The following is a 21,418-nucleotide window of genomic DNA, read 5'->3' as shown; positions in this document are numbered from 1 at the left end:
AAGACTGTTAATTTATTCTCCAGAGTCAAAGGGAATAGAATGGAAACATTTCCCCTAAGCTTCTCTAACCAGGACTTTTCTGTGTGTCCTCAGGATTGTCTGTGAAATGGGTCACGCACACCCAGGAATCAGTTCCGGTCCTGTGCGCCTATGCATTGGCGAGTGTAAGCCAGAGTTCATGACCACGTCCCACCAACAGTATACCTTTGTGGTAAGTATAGGATTATGGACTAGACTAAGGAAGAGAGCAATAAAAAACCCTCTTCTAGACCTTTCCTAGGAAGGTTGCAAGACCCAGAACTCCAGGGTTCTTTTTTTAACAGAGCCTCCTGCAGAAAACCTTTTAGACAAAATAGTTTCTTTGCTTTTCCCAGAATGGGACAGGGTGTATGACCCACATCTACCTATGCTCTGGCAACTTCAGAAGCCCTTAGGGTATCTGGCCAAATTGAGTTTTTTCTAGAAGGTGGCTCAGAACAGCAATAGGAGAGGGACAGGTTAAGGCTGATGGGTCATGTTGGCCCTGCCAATGTGACATCCTCATCTAATTCCAGCTTAACGAGGACACATCGCCTGAGGGATCTAATTAAATAGTATTATATTTATCTGGATGCTTCTTTCTGCCAAGGATGGTGTCTGTAAGAATTTGGAAGAGTTAATGAAAGCCTGCAGGGAGTGTGTCTGTGTGGGAGTGTATGTGGTAAAATGCCGTTGTGTTCTCACCTATTCCGAGATACACCTGGAAACACCTCTGCAGGCACAAATCCAGGCAACAGGTATGGCCTCCTGAAGGCTCTCCCTAAGGCTGAGGCTATATTAGTATCCTTATCAATAACTTGCTTCTAGGGCCCTGACTTGGCACTTGCCTGCACCCCTACAGCAAGTTGTTCATTAAAAAGTAAATGGGGTCATTCAAACTCAGCGTTTCCAACCATTTGGGAAAAAAAAACACTGAATCCCTCTGAGGTCTTCAAGTGAGGGTTGGCTATCACTTGTTGGGAATGATATTGTGAGGAGACCTTTCATGTCCTGAGTGAACTAGATGGCCACTGAAATCTCTGCCGACTGAAATTCTAAGTGACTGATTCTGTTTGGATTCCCAATCTGAAATTTTTCTAAAAGATAATGCATGCTATTTCTTTCTTATCTGTAAACTGTACCTTCAATGTACTTCTATGAAAGCATGCATAGTCCCCAAAGGGGGTAAAAATAGAAAAATCATTAACCACAAATTTGTCTTCATCCTGATACATTTCACCTCCAGAATTTAATTTCCTCCTGACCTCATCCCCACCACCATGTTCTTTTCTTTTCTCTTCTTTTCTTTAAAATAGCCCCTACTTTCCATCTTAGAATCATTACTGGTTCCAAGGTAGAAGAGCAGTAAGGGTCAAGCATTTGGGATTTAGTGACTTGTCCACGGTCACAGAGCTAGGGATTTTGTCTGAGGCCACATTTGAACCCAGGACCTCCATTCTCTAGGCCTGGCTCTCTATCCACTGAGGCACTTCATTGCTCCCCACCATTATTTTCTTTTTAAAACAATGTTTTTACCACTGCTCATTTTGGTTTTACATTACTGACACTTCCCAGTGGCCCTAAAATCCCCTAAAAAATTCCCCCTTGTGGCAAAAAAAATACAGTTAAAGAAAACAAATCAATACATTGCTCCCATCTAGCAACATGGGCCTCACTTAGCACCTATAATCTATGAGATGGGAGGCATGGATCACCAGCAGTTTCCAGAAGTCATTACCAGTCACTGAAGTGATCTGATATCTTTCAGGGTCATTTTCCTTCACCTCATTATAGTCATTATATAGATTTTTCTTTTGTTTCTGCTTTCTTTGCTTTGTATCAGTGCCTACAGATCTTCTGAATTCTTCATAGCAGTCAATGCAATAATATTCTATTACATCTGTATATTAGTCTAAGTCATTCTCCAACTGGCAGGCACTCTCTGTTTCCAGTTCTTTACTACCACAAAAGGCTCCCCCGACCTTTTTTCTCCTGCTGCTCCTCTTTCCCACCCCTTTCTCTACTAAAGGATATTTTTTTCTCTCTACTTATAGGTATTTTTTTTATCATCCCTTACCCTGTTCCAATGAAGTAATCTCATGAGAAGCAAACAAAAGATAGCAGCTCTGAGAGCCAGCAGGAACCCAAAACTCAGAGTTTATTAGGACTGAAAGAGATCTTATAAAAGATTTAGCCCAATAGTGCCACAGCCACTAAACTATACATGAAAATACACATTGGGCCTCATATGCACTTAGAAAACCACGTTTTAATATTATCTGTGTTCCATTGCCTTTTATTTATTTTGTTAATTATTTCCAAATTGCATTTTAAACTGGTTCAAGCTATGTTAGGTCTCAGCAATGCTTGAGCTCTTTGTTTAACAAATCTAGCTAACCTAATTCCTTCATTTTAAAGATGAGAAAACTAAGAACCAAAGAGATAGTCACTTGTCCAAGTCTGATGCCTCATCTCTAGGTGAAGACATTAAGGCCTAAGCAAGGAGGGGTGATTTGTACAAGGTCACATAGTGGCTCTGCAAGGACCACAACGAAACCTCAGATAAGAATACCACACTTGGAATCAGGTTCAAATCTGGTCTCCAGCTCTGGCTATGTGACTGTAGACAAATCACGTAACATCTCTCAGCTTCAGTTGTCTCATCTGTAAATGGGAATAATAGCACTCATCTCCCAGGATTGTTGTAAAAACTGGGTGAGATCATATGTATAAAACACTTTTCAAACTTCAGAGGGATACATAAATACTAGCTATTAATTCCTGTCCCGTGCAATTTCTCAAGGCAGAAGTACTTCATTGTTTTTCCTTAAATTAGGTCCACTGGCTGCTTCTTTCTCCGGCCCAGGCCACGTGGCCCAAAGGCTTTTTTTCCTAGCCTTGTGAGACACCTTCCAGATCTCCACGACCCATCCTAGGGCTATTCCCCAGTGTTCCAAAGAGAAGTTTGGGACACTCACAGCCATAGCAAGGGGCTTCTGTTTCGTGGTGGTTCGATGCTGGACAAGGGCTCTTTATTCAGCCACATTGATTTTATGACGGAGGGAATTGGCACCAGCTCCTGATAGGGAAGCATTTTCAAATTGTCCTCAATTTGTAAACTAATTGATAGATCAATCAGTGTCGCACCTGCCTTCCCATCAGCTTTATGAGCACCAAGCTCCCCAGGGAGGTGATTAATTCAGAGACATGGCCCTGATACAAACTGAACATGCCCCAAAGCTGCTCTCAGATACAGGGTCAGACACAGAGCAGCAGCAGAAAGCCTTTGGGCTTAAAAGGACAAGGAAAGAGAAAATCTCAATCCCAAACAGGTGGCTGGTACCTCTCCTTATCCTTCAGTCTCTCTGGGACTCTGCACTCCATACAATATCTGAGCAATGATTCCTTTTCTCTGCTTTATTCCAAAGAACCCAACAGTGATGTCACTTGCTCCAATTAGGGGCCCAGAGTCTGGAGGCACCATGGTGACCATCACTGGCCATTACCTAGGAGCTGGGAGTAGCGTAACTGTGTTCCTGGGAAATCAGACCTGCGAATTCTATGGGTAAGAGAAGCTAATAGGCCTACTGGGGTTTGTGAATATATTTTGTGTGTGTTAGTGTGTGACCATGCACATGTGTCTCTGTCTTGTCCTTTTTCCTCGATGCTATTTCTTTTCTCCTAAATTTTATTGATCCTTTCTTTTTTTTTACATTGTTGGCATTCCCCAACTAAGTGCTTAACCCCCCCCAACATGCCCCACCCCCACCCCATTAAAATCCTCCTTAATAACAAGGGATAGTTAAGGAAAACAAAGCAACACATTGGCCATTACTGACAACATAAGTCTCATTCAGTATCCATAGTCCACCATCTCTCTTCTAAAAAGGGAGATGCTGCACTATCGATCCTCTGAAGTCCCCATTGGTCAATAACACATTATGAGGGGCAGCACTTAATAATTCAGGGCTGGGGATCAAGAAAGGCTTGAGTTTCTCAAGGACAAACTTGATTTGGTCAATGTGTTATTTTCCCAGTGTGTCTCTTGCCAATGCCTTTTCCCAATGTGTTAATAGGGAAACAGTCAATAAGCATTTATTGAAGCAGCTAGTGGCTCAGGGTATTGAGAGGCAGGCCTGGAGATGGGATATTTGGGGTTCAAATCTGGCCTCAGACAGAGGTTTCATTCTAGATGTGTGATCCTGGGCAAGTCACTCCCCATCTGCCTAGCCCTTACCTCTCTTCTGCCTTGGAACCAATACATAGTATCAATTCTAAGCTAGAATGTAAGGATTATTTTTGAAATAAAGTAAACAATAAGCATTTATTATATTATTATGCTGTGTTGGGGATACAAAGATACAAACAGTCCCTGCCCTCAAGGAACTCACACTCTAATGGGGGGAGAACAAGCAAACAGTTATGTACAAATGCGCTAAATAGAATAAAATTTTTAAAATTAATTTAGTCAATTTAGAACATTATTCCTTGGTTACAAGAATCTAAACAGAATAAATTTGAGACAATAAACAAAGGGAAGGCATTAGAATTAGGAACTGAAAACTAGCCTTAGAAGAGTATGTCTTAGTCCATTCCCAAGTGTTTTGTGTTTTGTAGAAGTACTCTGTACCCTCTCCAAAGGTAAGGGAGGAGACATTGGAATCCTGTTGTATTGTAGTGTTGTCTTCAATTGTACCTTGTGTTTCTTGGGCAAATTATTCTCTTGCTCTGGTTTACTTTGCATCAGTTGTTACAAATTTTCCTAAGTTTCTCCAAATTTCCCATCTTAATCAGTTCATATAGTACAATAATAATCTACTACATTCATATATCAACATTTATCCAGTCATTCCCCAATTAGTGTGAGCCCACTTTGTCTTCAGTTTTTTACTAATTCAAAAAGTACTGCCCTAAATAGTTGTTGTATATGGGACTATTCCTTCTGTCTTTGGGACATGTAACTAGTAGCAGTATCTCTTGGTTAAAAGGTACAGAGTTTAGTGACTTTTCTAATTGTTTTCCAGAATGGTAGGACCTATTCCTCCATGCCATTTTTCACAACCCTAATCCAAAGCCTATTCCAATCAGGAACACAATTCATCAACTTGGCTGCCATGGCCATTCATCATTGGGTCTGAGGACCCACTTTTAAAAGTAAATAAATAAAATCCTTCAGAGTAGATCATGAGAATCCCCAGTCAGAAAGAAATTCTGTTTATTTAATTATTGCCATTGTTATCATTAGGTATTTATTGAGCAACTGTTATGGAATATTATGAAGTATGATGAACACACAGTCCCTGCTCATAGATTAGAAGCTCTCCTATCCAATGAACATCTCTAGAAGGAGAAACCCTCAGCTCACCTCTCTATAAGTCAGTTAACATGTTCTAGACACTGTGGCTGAGAGCCTAGCATATTTTAATGTTCAATATACCAGGGGAGAGCTAAGGAGATTTTCAAGGGATCCAGAGCCCACTAAAGCTTTCTCCTCATTGGAGCAATTCCCACTGAGAGCTATTTGTAAAGTTCTTCAGCCTCTCACTTCCAATTCTCCTCTTTGTCTAAGCAGCTTTGCTCCCATCTCTATAGGACATTGTCCCCAAAGGAGCATGATTTCAGTGATATAAACCACCAGATACTGACTATTAACTCCATGGCCCTTTGCTGGCCTCTGATTGCCAATATCCTCTCCCAGCTCATAGGAGTGACCTAGCAAGCTCCCTAAGTGTCATATCCCTAATGAGGCCAGACAACAGTATAGAAAAGCAATTCTCTCAAAATCTTATGTCTCCCTCATTCCAGACTTTGACACCTAGTTAACTAGGGGACACTGTGGATAAAATGTTGACCTTTGAGCTAGGGAAATCAGTTCAAATCCTGTCTCAAATATTTCCTATCTCTGTGATCCTGGGCATGTTCAGTTCCTTACCTGTAAAATAGGGCCAGAATAGCTGGAATTGTTGGGAGAATCAAATGAGATATCATATAAAAAAAAAACTCTTTGCCAACATTAAAACACTTTATAAATGCTAGCAATTATTATTATTAGAAAGAACATTTGGGGGGACTTTTTGCCCATTACCCAGTCTTCTACCTTCCTGACCTGACCCAGCTTGGGATACTTATAAAAAATTACCCCTCATAATTTTTCATTATTTTTCATTTCAATTATTTTCCTTGCCCTTTGTAAAGAATTTTACAAAGAACAATTCTAAAATGTTTCCATGTCCATCATCTCATTTGATTCACACAAATAATAACCCTCTATGATTATTAGGGTGAGTATTACTGAGCACATAACAACCATATATGTTAGATATTACTGAACCTCTCTGGACCTGTTTTCTTTTCTGAAAAACAAGAGGGTTGCATGAGATCATCTCAAAGATCTCATTAATCTCTGGCCCAGCCTGTCAATCTACTATCCACATTTTGGAGGTGAGGAAACTGATGCTTAAAGGGGTCACGTGACCTCCCCCCAAAACACCTCGTTAGTGAGTTACAGAGCTAACATTAAAAATCCAAGTCTTGTGGTGCCAAACCAGTGGTCTTCCTTTATGCTGCAGCTGCCAATATTCCATGTCAGAGAATCCCCCAGAAGCGAATGCATTTCCAGTGTCTGACATCTTTCCTACTGTCTTTGTCCAGCTCCCCACATAATTCTGTTGCCTTCTGTGTCCCTGCTAGGAGATCTATGAATGAGATCGTGTGTGTCTCCCCACCATCAGCCCGGGGCCTGGGCCCTGTCCCTGTTTCTGTAAGTGTGGATCGAGCCCATGTTGACAGCAGTCTGCAGTTTGAGTACATCGATGACCCCAGAGTCCAGCGCATAGAGCCAGAGTGGAGTATTGCCAGGTAAGGGGGAGAGAGGGAAAAAAAACCCTCAGAAAGGGAACTCTGAATGTTTCTAGTCCAAATGAACTATGTAGCCAGCAGGACCTGGGGAACAGCTTAATCAAGAAAATCCAGAACCTAGACTAAGGAGGGCTTAGAAGAGTTTCCCAAATATTGACCAAATAAAAAATAATGTTTAAAAAAAAGTTTCCCAAATACCTAATCCCAAGGTTCCTAGATCAGCCAGTGGCTTGAAAGGTTTTTTTCCTAATTTATTTAAATTTAATTTTTTAATTTAAATTTAAGTTTTTGTTTGTTTTAGTGGTTTGAGAGTTTTCAAGAAATAATAGAGTTAATTTTTTTTTAAAAAAACACAGGATTTAGAGTTAGAAGGCTTGGGGTCAAGACCCAGTCTCATTACATACAACCTGCATGACCACAGATTGACAATTGGAAAGAACTTGCAAAGTTATCTTTTCTAATCCTCTTATTTTACAGAAAAGGAAACTGAGGCCCACAGTGAATCAAACACATTATCTATAGTAGAGCTGAGATTCAAACCCAGATCCTCTGCCTCCAATTTAACGCTTTTTCCATTATGCTATCCTTTATTAACTTCCTTGAGACTCAGTATCCTTATCTGTAAAGGGAAATAACACCTGCCCTGTCACCTTCTAAGAGCTATGAACACTAGATGAGATAACTGCTGTGTAACATACTGTTATTATTTCCCTAACTCAGCCTCTGCTTCTCTCCAGTGGCCACACACCCCTAACCATCACAGGCTTCAACCTGGATGTCATTCAGGAGCCCAGGATCCGAGTCAAGTTCAATGGCAAAGAATCTGTCAATGTGAGTAGTGATGTCCTCCTCAAGGTCATGCTATAGGACACTGCTGGAAAGAAACAGATGTGTTTGGAAGAGGAGACAACTTGAGGGGTTTGCTGATCCATTTCAGCAGGGCGGAGCCTTAGAGATGCTTTCACAAAAGATGAATACAAGCCAATAACACATAATTCTTTTATACTTTTATTACAATGTGTTTTAACTCAAATGAGCAGAGGCTAAAGCCCTAAAACCAACCATTCAGAGGCAAGAGGATGGACAAACGGAATCAGGGGAAGGGGATTTTAGAGCAAATGAAACATCTGAGTCTTAAATACATCAGTGGTTCCTTGGAAAGGCTAGCTTTTGTCCAGGTCTCATCAGACTTTCCATCTCATTTCTTAGTTGATGTGTGGAATGCCTGGGACCTTTGTTTTCTCCACAATGGAACAGCTTGATCATTTGGACAACATCCTGGGTTCTATAAGGAGTAGGCAGATTTGGATTCAGTCATATCCAGTTTAGTTTCCTATTTCAGATATGTGAATGGATATTGTCTCCCTAATAGAATGTGTGTGTGTATACATGTTGTCTCCTCCCATGGAATGTAAGATCCCTAAGCACAGGGATTGGTTCCTTTTTTTTTTTCCTTTCTATTCCCAAATCCTAGCACTGTACCTACAAATTGATGGATGAAACTGTCATAAGCAGATAGATGGTAGGACTTTGCCATTAATTTAAATTGGGAAAGGAATCACAAGATATAACAGCTTCCAAAAGAAAAAAGGCAGGAAGAAGAGGGACATCTAGAGTTTTTACAAAAGCAGCCCACCCCAAGTAAGCTTCAGAAAGGCCTACAAAATCAGAATATTTTTGGACTATCACAAAGATAATTATCTTCAAATGTTTGAAGGCCTGTGATAAAGACAGATCAGACTCATTCTGTTTAAACCCAGAGGACAGAACTAGGGCAAACTGTAAGAAAAGTAGATTTGGGTTTAATGTGATAAAAATAATGATGATGAGGGGGCAGCTGTATGGTTTAGTAGATTGAGAGCCAGACCCAGAGATGGGAGTTCCTGGCTTTAAATCTGGCCTCAGACACTTCCTAGCTGAGTGACCCTGGGAAAGTCACTTAACTCCCATTGCCTAACCCTTACCACTCTTCTGCCCTGGAACCAATACACAGTATTGATTCTAAGAAAGTAAGGGTTTAAAAAAATAATTTTAATTTTTAAGAAATCATCCTGACAATTAGAAAGGGCTAAAATGTGGCCTTTCTCAGGACATCTTGGCTTCTCAATCAATGAAAGGTCAATGAAAGGAGAATATCTCTAAAGCTAAGGGAATCACTTCTTGGGGATTTTGTGGAGGCAAGGTTTTGACTAGATGATTTCTGAAGTCCCTGCTTTGAGATTCTGAGATGTATAGTAGTCTTGCTGCTGAAGGAAGGGAAAGGGATGATGTCACAGATATCCCTATCCTTTCATGCCTGGGAGGCATCCTCCCCACCTGGGAACATGAGCTACCTGTAGACTTCATTTTGGAGAGTACAAAAGTACATTACAGAAGGTGTTTTCCAAAATATTGTATGATAATTCCCAGGAAACCATTTAGAAATGGAATTAGACAGGACCCCCTTCCATTCTACCCCTCCATTCAGACAAGGATAACAACCCAGTGGTATGCCCTCTTGCCCGCCCTCCCTCCCTCTATCTATCCATCCATCCATCCATCCACAGGACCCATCAGTACCCACCCCCTTACTCAAAGATTTGTCCCACAGCACTCCCTCCCTGCTCCACAATCACAGGATTTAAAGCTAGAAGGGACCTCTAAAGATAATCAAGTCCAGTGATTCAGGGCCTGTGAACCTTGGAATTATTGCAAGGAGTCCACAAATCTATATATAAATCTATAAATAAGCACATGCTTTCTATGGATTGAATAAATGCCTTGAACATGTATTATTATTTTCCAGTATATATTATGATTAATAGAGCACTTATTGATTTAGAAGGATTGCTGAATTCATAGCAGCTTTTTGCTATCTTGGAGCTTCTCAGTCTGTCAGCCAACAGATATTTTTTATTAAGTACTTGCTAAGGGCTAGGCTAAGAAAGAAAAAATATTTTCCTTGCCCTTTAAGAAGTGTTCATTCTAATGGGAGAGACAATATGTAAAGACATTTGTTTATTATTGTAGATATTTATTATTTTATTTATTGTACATTTTCATTTATACACAAAACATTTATACATAGATATTATAGAAAGACATGTAAACACACACACTCCCTATCTGTGTGGCCCTGGGCAAGTCACTTAACCTCTGTTTGCCTTAATCCACTAAAGAAGGAAATGGCAAACTACTCCAGCATTTTTGCCATGAAAATCCCCAAAATGGGGACATGAAGAGTCAGACATGACTGAATGACTGAACAACAAAAATAATATATATTCTCTGGAATGTGTGTGTGTGTATTCCAGAATAGATAAATAGATTCCATATATTTCAGATAGAAAAAATAGATTTTCTATATTCCAGACAAATAGATTTCATATATTCTAAACAGACAGAGATAGATAGACAGATCAGACAGACAGACAGATGGATAGAAAGATAGGTAGATTAGACAGATCAGATAGATAGACTGATAGAGAGACAGAGACAGAGAGAAATAAAAATAGAGATAGATATATCTTTAGAATTAATTCTCAATATAGAGGCTTGAGAGAATTTTTTCAGATAACTCTTACCTCTCCTCCCCATAAAAGGTTGAGGTCTCACGGCATAGATATATTCCTACCTGGAGGTAGGGGAATGCATAGCTGACCTCTAAAAGAGCAAACAACTTTAGTCCCTTTCTCTTTGAGTTAGGAAGAAATCACTCTGAAGGGTTAGTCTAAGGGGAAGCAGATCCTGCATTAAGACAAGTTTATAGGATATGAATTACACCATCTCCCGGGAAAGGAGTCGAGAAGAGATTTCTCATTTCAGTCAGTACTGACTCCCATTTCTTGATGAGCCCACCAGAAGACACCTTCTGCAGCCTTCAGTTTACAAGGGGCCTCACTGGGTGGCATGGAGGACAGTGTTTGGAGTAGTCCAGTCTAAAAGAATGTTTGGCAGAGAAAATGCCAAGGCAGCATTAGGCAGGAAGCAAACAGAAGTGGGCTTGTTTCAGAGATATCTGCTTATTCATAAAGGAGGTGAACCCAAGGAAACTGAAAAAGAAACAGAGCTGTCCAGATGCAGAGGCAGAGATGAGAGGGTCTCCAAGCCAGACTTGGTCCCCCATAAAACCTTGGACCTGGGAGTCTTATGCTAACCACCCACATCTGCCAGCCCACCCATGATTCAATGTCCCCACTTTCAAAATGAGGGCAATCCTCAGTTTTAAAGGGCCATTGTCTCAGATGAAGAGGACTGGAGCATGATGCTATCCAGGGGAGAGGCTTTTAGCAGGATATCAAAAGGAGCAGCTGACAAACTTGAATTCCCTTTAGAAGGCCTTTGCAAACCTGATTTTTCAAAAATATTCATATCCATATATATATTTTTGTTTCCTGAAATTGAAAGTGTGTGTGTGTGTGTGTGTGTGTGTGTGAGAGAGAGAGAGAGAGAGAGAGAGAGAGAGAGAGAGAGAGAGAGAGAGAGAGAGAGACAGAGAGACAGAGAGACAGAGACAGAGACAGAGACAGAGACAGAGAGAGAGAAAGTGTGTGTTTGGCTTGTCACACATGCCTGAAGCTGGCTACCAATACAGCACGTTTTTGAGAAGTTAGATGCCTCTGTCTTGGCTGTGGTTGGGAAACTGAGAGTCTCACGTCTAACTAAACCCAAACTAGATTGAGCCAAAACTAAGTAGAAAGGAGGAAGCAAGTTGATTTGGTGGAAAGAGGAAGAGCCATAAAATCAGGAAAACTGGGTTAGAATTCCTACTCTGACACCAGCTATGTAACCCTGGGCAAATCACATACTAGTCCACGCCTCAGGTTTTTAGTTTTTTGTTTTTTTCTTCATCTGTAGAACAAGGATGAAGTAATAATGTCACCACTTAACTAGAAGGGCTATACCTTATTTTCATTTTAATTTTTTTATGTTCTTTTCTCTTTAAAATCACCATCACTTGCCAATGTCTAGTCTTACCCCAACTCTTCCACCCCCACCCAGCCTCAGTCAAGAATAAGCATTCCCCTATTAACAAATTAAGTAGAGTTAAGCAAAATAGTGGCCCAGTTTGAAAATGCATGCCTCATTCTGCAATTCTAGCCCACTCCTCAGTGAGGCCATAGGTACCATTCTTTATGATCAGTCTTCACAAGCCACCATGGATCACTGCATTAAGAACTTCATGAACCTTAAAGAGCTATAGAAATAAGCTGTTCTTAATAGGCTTAGATGGACTTAGAACCTTCAAAGGTTCCTTCAACCCAGTTCTTGCCTTTTGGCAGCAGAGAGTCAATAAAAAGAACTTTTTTTAAAACTTCCTTAGCTTATTGTTTGGGACTGCAGCTAAGCTGGAGGTAACCTAGTAGGACTGAGATGAAAGACTAAATTTTATAGACTCTAGGGGTAGAAGAAACTGTAGAAAATGACATACCCAAACTAAAAATGGTAGTAAGCAATAGATCAGAGAGTCAAATTCATGTCTTCTGAATCCAAATCCACTATACAATATTGTCTCTTACCAAGACAGTGGTTGTATTTTCTCTACATCAATATAAAGTCAATCTAGAGCCAGAAGACATTTTGCTTTTCCTCTTTCTTTGATCTTTTTTGAGATAGAGGCTTAGTAGAATTGTGGTTTAGGGGCTTAGTAGTGTTATTGTTGGGTCAAAGGGTATACAGTAAATTGTGTATACCATTTGACCCAATAATACCACAATCAGGTCTGTATCCCAAAGAGATCAAAGAAAAGGGAAAAGGATCTATTTGAACAAAAGTATTAATAGAAGCTCTTTTTATGGTAGCAAAGAACTGAAAACTGAGGGATGCCCATCATTTAGGGGATGGCTAAACAAGTTGTGATTTATAAATGTAATGGAATATGAGTGTGCTATGTGAAATGAAATTGAAGCATTTTTAATTTTTAATGTAATTGGGATGTATTTAAGGAAATTATATATGCATACATATGTATATCAAGTTTTAAATAGTCTGCACAGTTTAGTAACATTCTGAAATTAGTTCCAATTTGCTTTCCAGCATGACTGGACCAACTCACAGATCCACCAATTGCATGACTGTGCCTAGTTTCCCACAGCTCATCCAGCAATTGTCATTTTCCTTTTTTATAATCATTGCCATCTTTGGCATTTTGCTCAAATAAGGGACGCAGGGTTGGGGTAAAGTTCTAAAGTTCAGAGAGGGGATACCTTTCAATGTGGAGATTATTATGTTCTTCCTGGCCCTTATTTGGTTACTCATGCTTTAAGCTTTTGCTCTTTTGTCCTCCTCAGGTATGTAAGGTTGTGAACACAACCACCCTGACCTGCTTAGCCCCTTCTTTGACTCCAGAATATCGGCCTGGTCTAGACACTGTGGAAAGGCCAGATGAGTTTGGGTTTGTCTTCAATAACGTGCAATCCTTGCTGATCTATAATGACACCAAGTTCATCTACTATCCCAATCCAACCTTTGAACTGCTTAGTCCTACTGGGGTCTTGGACCAGAAGCCAGGATCTCCAATCATACTAAAGGTAGGAGCATTCATTCAGTTATATGCAATATAACATGGAAACCTTCTCCCCCTTTCTTTCCTTCCTTTTTCCCCTTCCTTTTCTTCCTCTCCTTCATCTCTTTATTTTGTTTCATCTCTTTACTTGCTTTTTTATCCCCATTTCTTAGTACAAATGCTTGGTACAGCATCAGCTTTTAACAACGGATAGTTGATTGAATAATTTATTCCTTGCCTTCTCACTTTTTTCTGTACCTCTTATCTACTCTTACTTTTTCATATTTTCTCTCCCTCCCATTCCTCTCTCCATTTTTCTTCTCTTCCTAGTGTGGCATTCATACTTCCTCTACCAAACATACCCTTAAGTCTTGCTTCTTTAAACTCCATCCTCAACAGTAGCCACTGGGCCTCTTCACAAACCCACCGCAAGAAGAAATGGTAGCCCCATGTGGGCCCACAATAGAATGAAGGAATAGGAATGGCCAATACTTGGCTGCAATGGAGAATTCCTTCCCTACCACTTCCTGGAGATTAGGATAGGTTCATATTCTCTCTTCCTCTCCTCTCCATCTTCTGCCTACAATTCGAAGCATTATTTTCAGTTGTTAAAAAGAGGCTATTTCCTCCTTCTCTTCCTCCTCCTCCTTCTTCTTGGGCTATAACTTTTCCCAGGTTTGGGCCGTTTTGATTGCCATAGTAACACCCTGTTCTTATATTTCCATGGGTAATGCTTCCATAATAATAACTGTCCAAATTTCTCTTCTCTAACTACATTATATTTGACTCTTGAGGACTTCCTACATAGTTACCCAGAATTCCTTCATCTGTTCAGTCGGAAGCACGCCCCCACCACTGAAAACACAGCTAAAATGACTGCTTATTATAGAATCTGCTATTTCCGTTTTAACTTTCCTAGTTATCTTTGTGCCTCCTTAGTTGTTGTTTTTGCAAAAACACACTTGACTTTTGTACACACATACCAATTTTTCTATTACTGTTTCCAACAGGGCAAAAACCTTTGCCCCCCAGCCTCAGGGGGAGCCAAGCTGAACTACACAGTGCTGATTGGAGAGACCCCCTGTGCGGTCACTGTGTCTGAGACACAGCTCCTCTGTGAACCCCCAAACCTCACAGGACAACACAAGGTTATGGTGAGTGAATCTTTTCCATTTCAAACTGGAGAATGTTAGAGTTGGAAAAGACTTGATCACCCAGGCAACTTTCCTGCATGTGAGGAGAAGCAGCTTTCTGCAGAATAGATAGATTTCCCCTCTTTTTCCCATATTTCTTATCTCCTACACAATGGACTTTAAAAATGTATTGATATCTTTGATACCATTATTTCCTCCCTGTCTTCCACTCAGAGGACAAATAGGGAAAAAATACAGTTCAGTAAAACTAACAAATCCACGAAGAAAGTTCACCCTTAAAAGCAGTGTTCCACACCGAGTCCCCCACCTCATGCATGTTGGACTTGACAGCAGTAGGTGTTTACATTTACGCAGTACCTTTAGGTTATGTGTGATCCTCACAATTGCCCAGTGAAGTAAACATGACAACTATTGTTATCCACATTTTACCGATGAGGAAGCTTCATTCAGGAAATGACTTGCCCAAGGTCATATGGCTTTCTGTACACAGAAAGAATCTAATCTGAGCATTTTTTCTAGTACTTAGTACAAGTGTCCAATCTGTAGTAGGCATTTATTGACTTGCATACAGTTGGTGCTTAATAAATGTGTATAAATTTAAATAAGAAAGTGGCAGCACCAGAATTAAACCCTAGGTCTTCTGACTCCAAATCCAATGCTCTTAAACCTGTCTATACTATTCAGCCTCTCAGATTCAAACAGGGTGAAGGAGCAAAGGGCATTGTTAATGCATTTGTTCAGTGCAGGCAATAAGCAGCAAGTAGATTTGCACTCAAGGCTACACTATGTCATGGACTAAACGACTACCCTATAAGATAAGAGCAACTCAACATCCTTAGAGACAGGATTATACAGTAAAAAGAGTACTCACTCTGAAGTTAGAGGACCTAGATTCAAATCCTACCATTGATGCTCTAACTTCATAACCTTATGTACATCATTTAACTCCCTTGGACCTCAGTTTCCTGATTTATAAAATGAGGGGGTTGGATTAGATGGCCTCTGAGGATCTTTCAGTTCTGTGATCCTATGATCCTTGAACAGCCACTGATCTTATGTGTTATGTTCATGATGCGCAGGTCCACGTAGGTGGGATGGTATTCTCACCTGGCTCTGTGAGCGTCATCTCAGACAGCCTGCTGACACTGCCAGCCATCGTCAGTATTGCAGCAGGTGGAAGCCTCCTGCTTATCATTGTCATCATCGTCCTCATTGCCTATAAGCGCAAATCTCGAGAGAATGACCTCACCCTCAAGCGCCTTCAGATGCAGATGGACAACCTGGAGTCCCGAGTGGCCCTGGAGTGTAAGGAAGGTGTGTATTACTTATTTTTTATTGATCTCTTGGGACTCTACTATATCCTTCTCTTCTCCCACAAATGATTTTCAACCTTTTCTTCCTTCCCTCTCATTTCTCTTCTTTACTCCCCGGTCTTAGTCCCATCTCCTCCACCAGCTCTTTTTGTCCCCAAAGAAGAGACCCTGGGATTCCCAGGGAATACCAGTATGGGAACCAAGGGCAACATGGGAATCATTCTAGTCCCACTTCTGACCTTGATTCATTTGCCAACTTCCTCCTTTTCTCTGGGTCTCAGTTTTTCCATCAGAAGTCAGAACAATAATCCCCAACCCATCTCAAATCATTTAACTAAGGCCCTGGTCTACTGCAGATCACCTATTAAAATAAGTCAGTGTCTTATATGGGAGCAGAAACACATGAGTCAAGAGGGGCCAGAGCCTTTTTTCTCTTCCTACAGTCTCTGAAAGCTGAGATACTAGAGGAGGCTGCACCTGTGCCCATACCTATTTAGTCTTATTTGTTTGTATGTGTATGATTGGAGGGAAGGGGGAAAGAGGTTGGGTTTTCCCATTTCCCATACACTTCAACAATGGGACAACCAAGGGTACCCAATACACTCTACCACCCCACTTCCTCCACCTTCCTTTGATGCCATCAACAGCTGAGAACTTAATAGACTCTGGATGAATAATTCAGTCAGAAGTCAAAATATTCCCTTTTTTCTTTACAATCCAAAAAAACTAAAGATGGCTGGAAAGAGGGGTGTAAGAGAAGAGGTTTCAGGAAAGGTAGGAAGAAAAGAAAGAATACTATGGGAAGAGGGAAAGAGGACTGAAACCACTGGAAATTAACAAGATATTTATATTAAATCATTCAATCCTACTAAGTTGGGATCATCATGGCACCTGAACTTGGCCACTCCATCTGAGCTTTTCTATGAGCTTTAGAAAAGGAACAAAAGTAAGGTAAATGGGAACCCAGTTTAACCTTGCAGTTACCTCCCAATTCCTACTCTTAGCATCTCTTACCCATTTGCTGCCCTCGAGATCTTCAGAATGACAGAATTATGAAATTATATCATGGAAGCCATTGGAAGACCTTCCATAGAGGACAACTCATCCAAGCTCCATTATAGAATCTTAGCATTAAACCTTGGGATCTTGGGGATTATCTAGTCCTATACATGGAGAAGCCCAGAATCTCAGGTTGATTGCCTCTGCATACTGGACTTCTTTCTTTTCCTTCAGGGTCTTTTTTTCCTATCTTCTTCTTCCTTGGACTTAATCATACAGTTGTTATAAGGAAGCTAAGTGAAACAGTGCATAGAGTGATGGGCTTGGAATCAGAAAGACCTGAGTTACTGCAACGCTCAGACATTTATTAGCTGTGTGACTCTGGGCAAGCCACTTAACCCCTCTCAGCCTCAGTTTCCTCATTTGTAAAATGAGTGATTTTAGACTTGATAGACTCTAAGGGCTTTTCCAACTTTAAATCTATGATCCTTTGATGCATTCTTATCACCTCACATCTCCCCTGACCATTCCACCCCACTACACACAGCTTTTGCTGAGCTGCAGACGGACATCAATGAGTTGACCAGTGACCTGGACCGCTCAGGGATCCCCTACCTGGACTACCGGACCTACGCCATGAGGGTTCTGTTCCCGGGCATCGAGGACCACCCTGTCCTTCGGGAACTGGAGGTAATACCCTCCCACCCAACCACTACCACACCTAACCCTACACACTTATACTACTACCATCACCATCACAAAGAGGGAGTGTCCCATTGCCAGGAATCAGCCAGCAAGTAACAACTCACTGGCCTTTAAATATTTTAAGACCCATCAATTCATCCTCTTCTCAGTTTGGGACACAGAGTAGGCAGGCAATCAGGCAACATTCTTGCACCATATAGATAGAAATGCCTCTTGTTTTAATTAAAAGGAATTGAGGAGGAAAGCAACAGGGAAAATTGAGGCCTCTAGGCTTTGAGTTCATTGAGGTAGCTCCCATTTTTCCTCATAGAGGCCCAGCCCTGATTCTTGTCCAATGCTGATTTCCCAGACCTTCTTCCTCCATATTCTAAAAGGTAATACAAGTTTAGAGACCCTACTCATATCCAGCCCCAGCACCGGGCTATTTATCCAATTCCCTCAAAAAGGAAAAGGAATCATGGAGAGTGGACTCTGTGGCCCAGGTGGGCTCAAGCAGTAGGCTTCCATGGGCACCTTGGAGATGGTGGGAATGGGAGAAGAGGAGGAAGGTCTGATCTCTGAGGGTGCCACCCCAACAGGTCCAGGGGAATGGGCAGCAACACGTGGAGAAGGCGCTAAAGCTCTTTGCCCAGCTCATCAACAATAAAGTCTTCTTGCTGACCTTCATCCGAACTCTGGAGCTGCAACGCAGCTTTTCCATGCGAGACCGAGGCAATGTAGCCTCACTCATCATGACCGGGCTGCAGGGTCGGCTAGAGTACGCTACTGATGTGCTCAAACAGCTGTTGTCTGACCTCATCGACAAGAACCTGGAGAACAAGAACCACCCCAAACTGCTGCTTCGCAGGTCTGGTCACTACTGGAATGGGGGGAGGGAGGAGCCTGGGGAGACCAATCAGAAATAGGGTCTCTGGCTGGGGAGCCCAAAACAGACATGAGGGTCTCCTAGTGCCCGTGGCCCTGGCTAGAGAAGACACTGAGGCATCTGAGAGGCAGCTAAGGATATGTAGCATCCTAGAATATTCAATCATCTACGCCAACACTCTTCATGTTACAGTTGAGGATGATTGGGGTCTTAGAGAGAATAAGGAGCAGTTATCTCACTTGACCCTCTCACAATCAGTCCTTTTAGGTAGTCAGCACCCCATCACTATTTCCATTTTATAAAAATGAGGCTCAGAAAGGTTGAGACTCACCAAATATTAAGCCAGCTCATCAGAGTTAGCTCAGATTCGAACTCAGAAAGGGCTTCTGTTCTTTCCGTGATAGTATATGCAGCAGATAGCCTGAGACTTGACTCCCAGACCAGGAAAGTACCCTAAAGAGACCCCAAGAAGTGACCTGAACCAGCTGCACCTTTCCCAATGGCATCTTTCCATTGAATGTCCATCATTAACCAAAGGACCACTCCCCAAGGGTGAGAACAAGACACTCAGCTTCAGATCCATTAGACAAGACAACAGGCAGGGTCCTGTGGATATTCTTCTGGCATATCAGCCTCCCCCAACCCCATCCTCCTTTCCCACCATTCCCATTGCTTCACTTCATCTCCTCAGGGGTTCTGCCTGCTCCCACCACATCCAGCTTTTCAGGACTGGCTACCCTGATCCCAGAAACCTAACCTTCCAAGCTCTACCTCTCCATCCATTAAAATTCTTCTTTTCTTTCAAGGTCAGATTCAGGGTGCACCTATTCCATAAAGCCTTCCCAGATTATGTCAACCTCCTGGGTGAACAAGTGTTCTTTTCCTTTTCATATTTTCTTAGAATACTTGCCCAAACCTTTCCTTTGCTCCTTTTACATCCTACTTGTCTGTGTATTCAACATGATGTCATGGAAAGAGGGATGGACTTGTTAATAATAGCAACTAGCATTTATCTATAGAGTTCTTAAAGCAAAATGCTTTATGATGATTATCTCATTTGATCCTCACAACAGATTAGGAAAGTAGGTGCTGTTATGATCCCAATTTCATAGATGGGGAAACTGAGGCAGGTAGTGGTCATGTGATTTGCCCAGGGTCACATACCTAGTTAAATATCTGAGACTGGATTTGAACTCAGATTTTACTCATTCTGGATCCAGTTCTCTATCCACTGAACCCCCAGATGCCTTGATTTTAAGAAAAAAAAGATCCGTAATCATGGACTAATGATTTTGTGCCTCTCCAGTTCAGCTTCCTGACCTGTGAAATGGTGATAATCATTTGAAGCTAGCTAGTGTGGGTTTGACTCCAAAAACCCTGGACTTGGGGTTGGGAAATCAGGTTTGAATGATCATGGACGAGTCACCTACCTCAGTTTCTCTCTCTGTAAAATGGGGGTCAGGATATACTTTCTCCTTCATACGGTTGTCCTAAGTTGCTCAGTAAGCCTTACAGTTGAAGCTAATGGTATTATATTATTATTCAATGGAAGCCAGACAGTTTTGTTTTTCTCTCTACATATCCAGAGCCCAGAATAGTGCCTACCTAGTTGGTCCTGACCTTCACTTACCCAGAGCCCATTATTCTGGAAAACATTTGGCCAGTTTCAAAGCCCTTATTGGAAGCTGTGGGGAAGGAGATCATTAACCTTGACTCACTAGCCTCTGAAACTGTCACTTGCAAAGGTCCCCAGCTCCCAGGGTCCCACGTGGGGTAGTGGTGGGCGGAGTAAAGGCCTTTATTTCTTTAAGTAGGGAGCCCCCGGCCTGCCAATCTGAGCATTAGAAACGCTCATTAAGAGCCTTGTATTTAAATTAGAGCTAATCTCAGGCACAATACTGGGAGAAGATGCTGGGTGGGGCCTGGGGAGAAAGCTACAATTTCTCCTGCCATTGTCACTCTGGGGCCCAAATTGCTGGAAGCCCTGGCAAATGCCTGTGATTTGCTCCAGATAGAGGGTATAATTTACACCATATGTGGAATTAAAATACCCTTCGGATCCCCATCAGCCTGGCCAGTTACTAACTAGCTGTCGGAGCTTTTGTTCCTGCCCAGGACCCAGCTAGCTGAGCACACTTGAGCAGGGAAATCAGAGGAAGAAGGCTTCCGCTGCTTCAGATGCTCCCGCTCCCAGAGGGGCTGGGGTCTAGGTCACCTGGATGCAATTCCATTCCACCAACCTTTATCCAACACCTACTAAGAGCAAGGCACTTCTTCGGAAGGAACATATCACTTTGCCTTGAGGAGCCACACTTCTGGGAGAAGTTAGCAAAGAGAAGGCATATGGCAGAGACTAGTGGGGCAGCTGAGACTCTCTCCCCATAGTCCTGGGGTCAGAAAGAACTAGATGCTTAAGATTCGTGTGTCAAGGCTATTGAGTTATCTAAGTAGATAAGATCTGAATTAATTAATTAACCAGTAAGAAGAGACCCCAGGACCTTGGGTGATTAAGCTGTTGCCCCATCCCATTCCTCCACCACTACCCCCATCTTCCCAAGCAATTGCATCATCTCACAGCATCTGGGGCAATTCATTAGAGATTGAAGGGTTCTAAGAAGTCATCTAAACCATCCCCAGTTTTCCAGATGAAGCAACTGAGGCCCAGGGAGATAGTTATTTGCCCCATATCACACAGGTAGTGTCAGAAGTGGGACTTGATAGGCTTATGACTCCTGATTCCCAGGCCAAGGTTCTTCCATCTGCTTGATACTGCCCTGGCTCCTGACTCATACCCAGGGATTCCCCACCCTCATGCCTGCCCCTCACCCCATCCCAGCCCCCCCCCCTTGACTGGCTCTTAGAATGACGATCCTTTATTGCTTCTCTTTCCCTCCTTCAGGACTGAGTCTGTGGCTGAGAAGATGCTTACCAACTGGTTTGCCTTCCTCCTACACAAATTCCTAAAGGTAAAAATGGATATGGGTATCAGGGCTAGCAAGAGGTGGGGAGATAGGAAAGGGGG

General features: G+C 41.9%; 1 protein-coding gene across 1 annotated transcript in view; it reads left to right on the top strand.

Annotated features, from left to right (window-relative positions):
* PLXNA2 (plexin A2) overlaps positions 1 to 21,418 on the top strand; it is a 345,165-nt gene that overhangs the window by 299,689 nt on the left and 24,058 nt on the right. Inside the window, exons 14-23 of the mRNA XM_056815875.1 lie at positions 94 to 211; positions 3,447 to 3,583; positions 6,709 to 6,876; positions 7,614 to 7,707; positions 13,146 to 13,385; positions 14,371 to 14,514; positions 15,594 to 15,828; positions 17,374 to 17,516; positions 18,110 to 18,378; positions 21,296 to 21,362. Coding sequence (XP_056671853.1) covers positions 94 to 211; positions 3,447 to 3,583; positions 6,709 to 6,876; positions 7,614 to 7,707; positions 13,146 to 13,385; positions 14,371 to 14,514; positions 15,594 to 15,828; positions 17,374 to 17,516; positions 18,110 to 18,378; positions 21,296 to 21,362 — 1,615 coding nt within the window. The remainder of the gene's footprint in view (positions 1 to 93; positions 212 to 3,446; positions 3,584 to 6,708; positions 6,877 to 7,613; positions 7,708 to 13,145; positions 13,386 to 14,370; positions 14,515 to 15,593; positions 15,829 to 17,373; positions 17,517 to 18,109; positions 18,379 to 21,295; positions 21,363 to 21,418) is intronic.

Source organism: Monodelphis domestica, chromosome 2 (genome assembly GCF_027887165.1).
Source record: "Monodelphis domestica isolate mMonDom1 chromosome 2, mMonDom1.pri, whole genome shotgun sequence".
NCBI lineage: Eukaryota > Metazoa > Chordata > Mammalia > Didelphimorphia > Didelphidae > Monodelphis > Monodelphis domestica.
The sequence above is the reverse complement of the archived record's forward strand: the minus strand, read 5'-3'. Positions and strand labels throughout refer to the sequence as shown.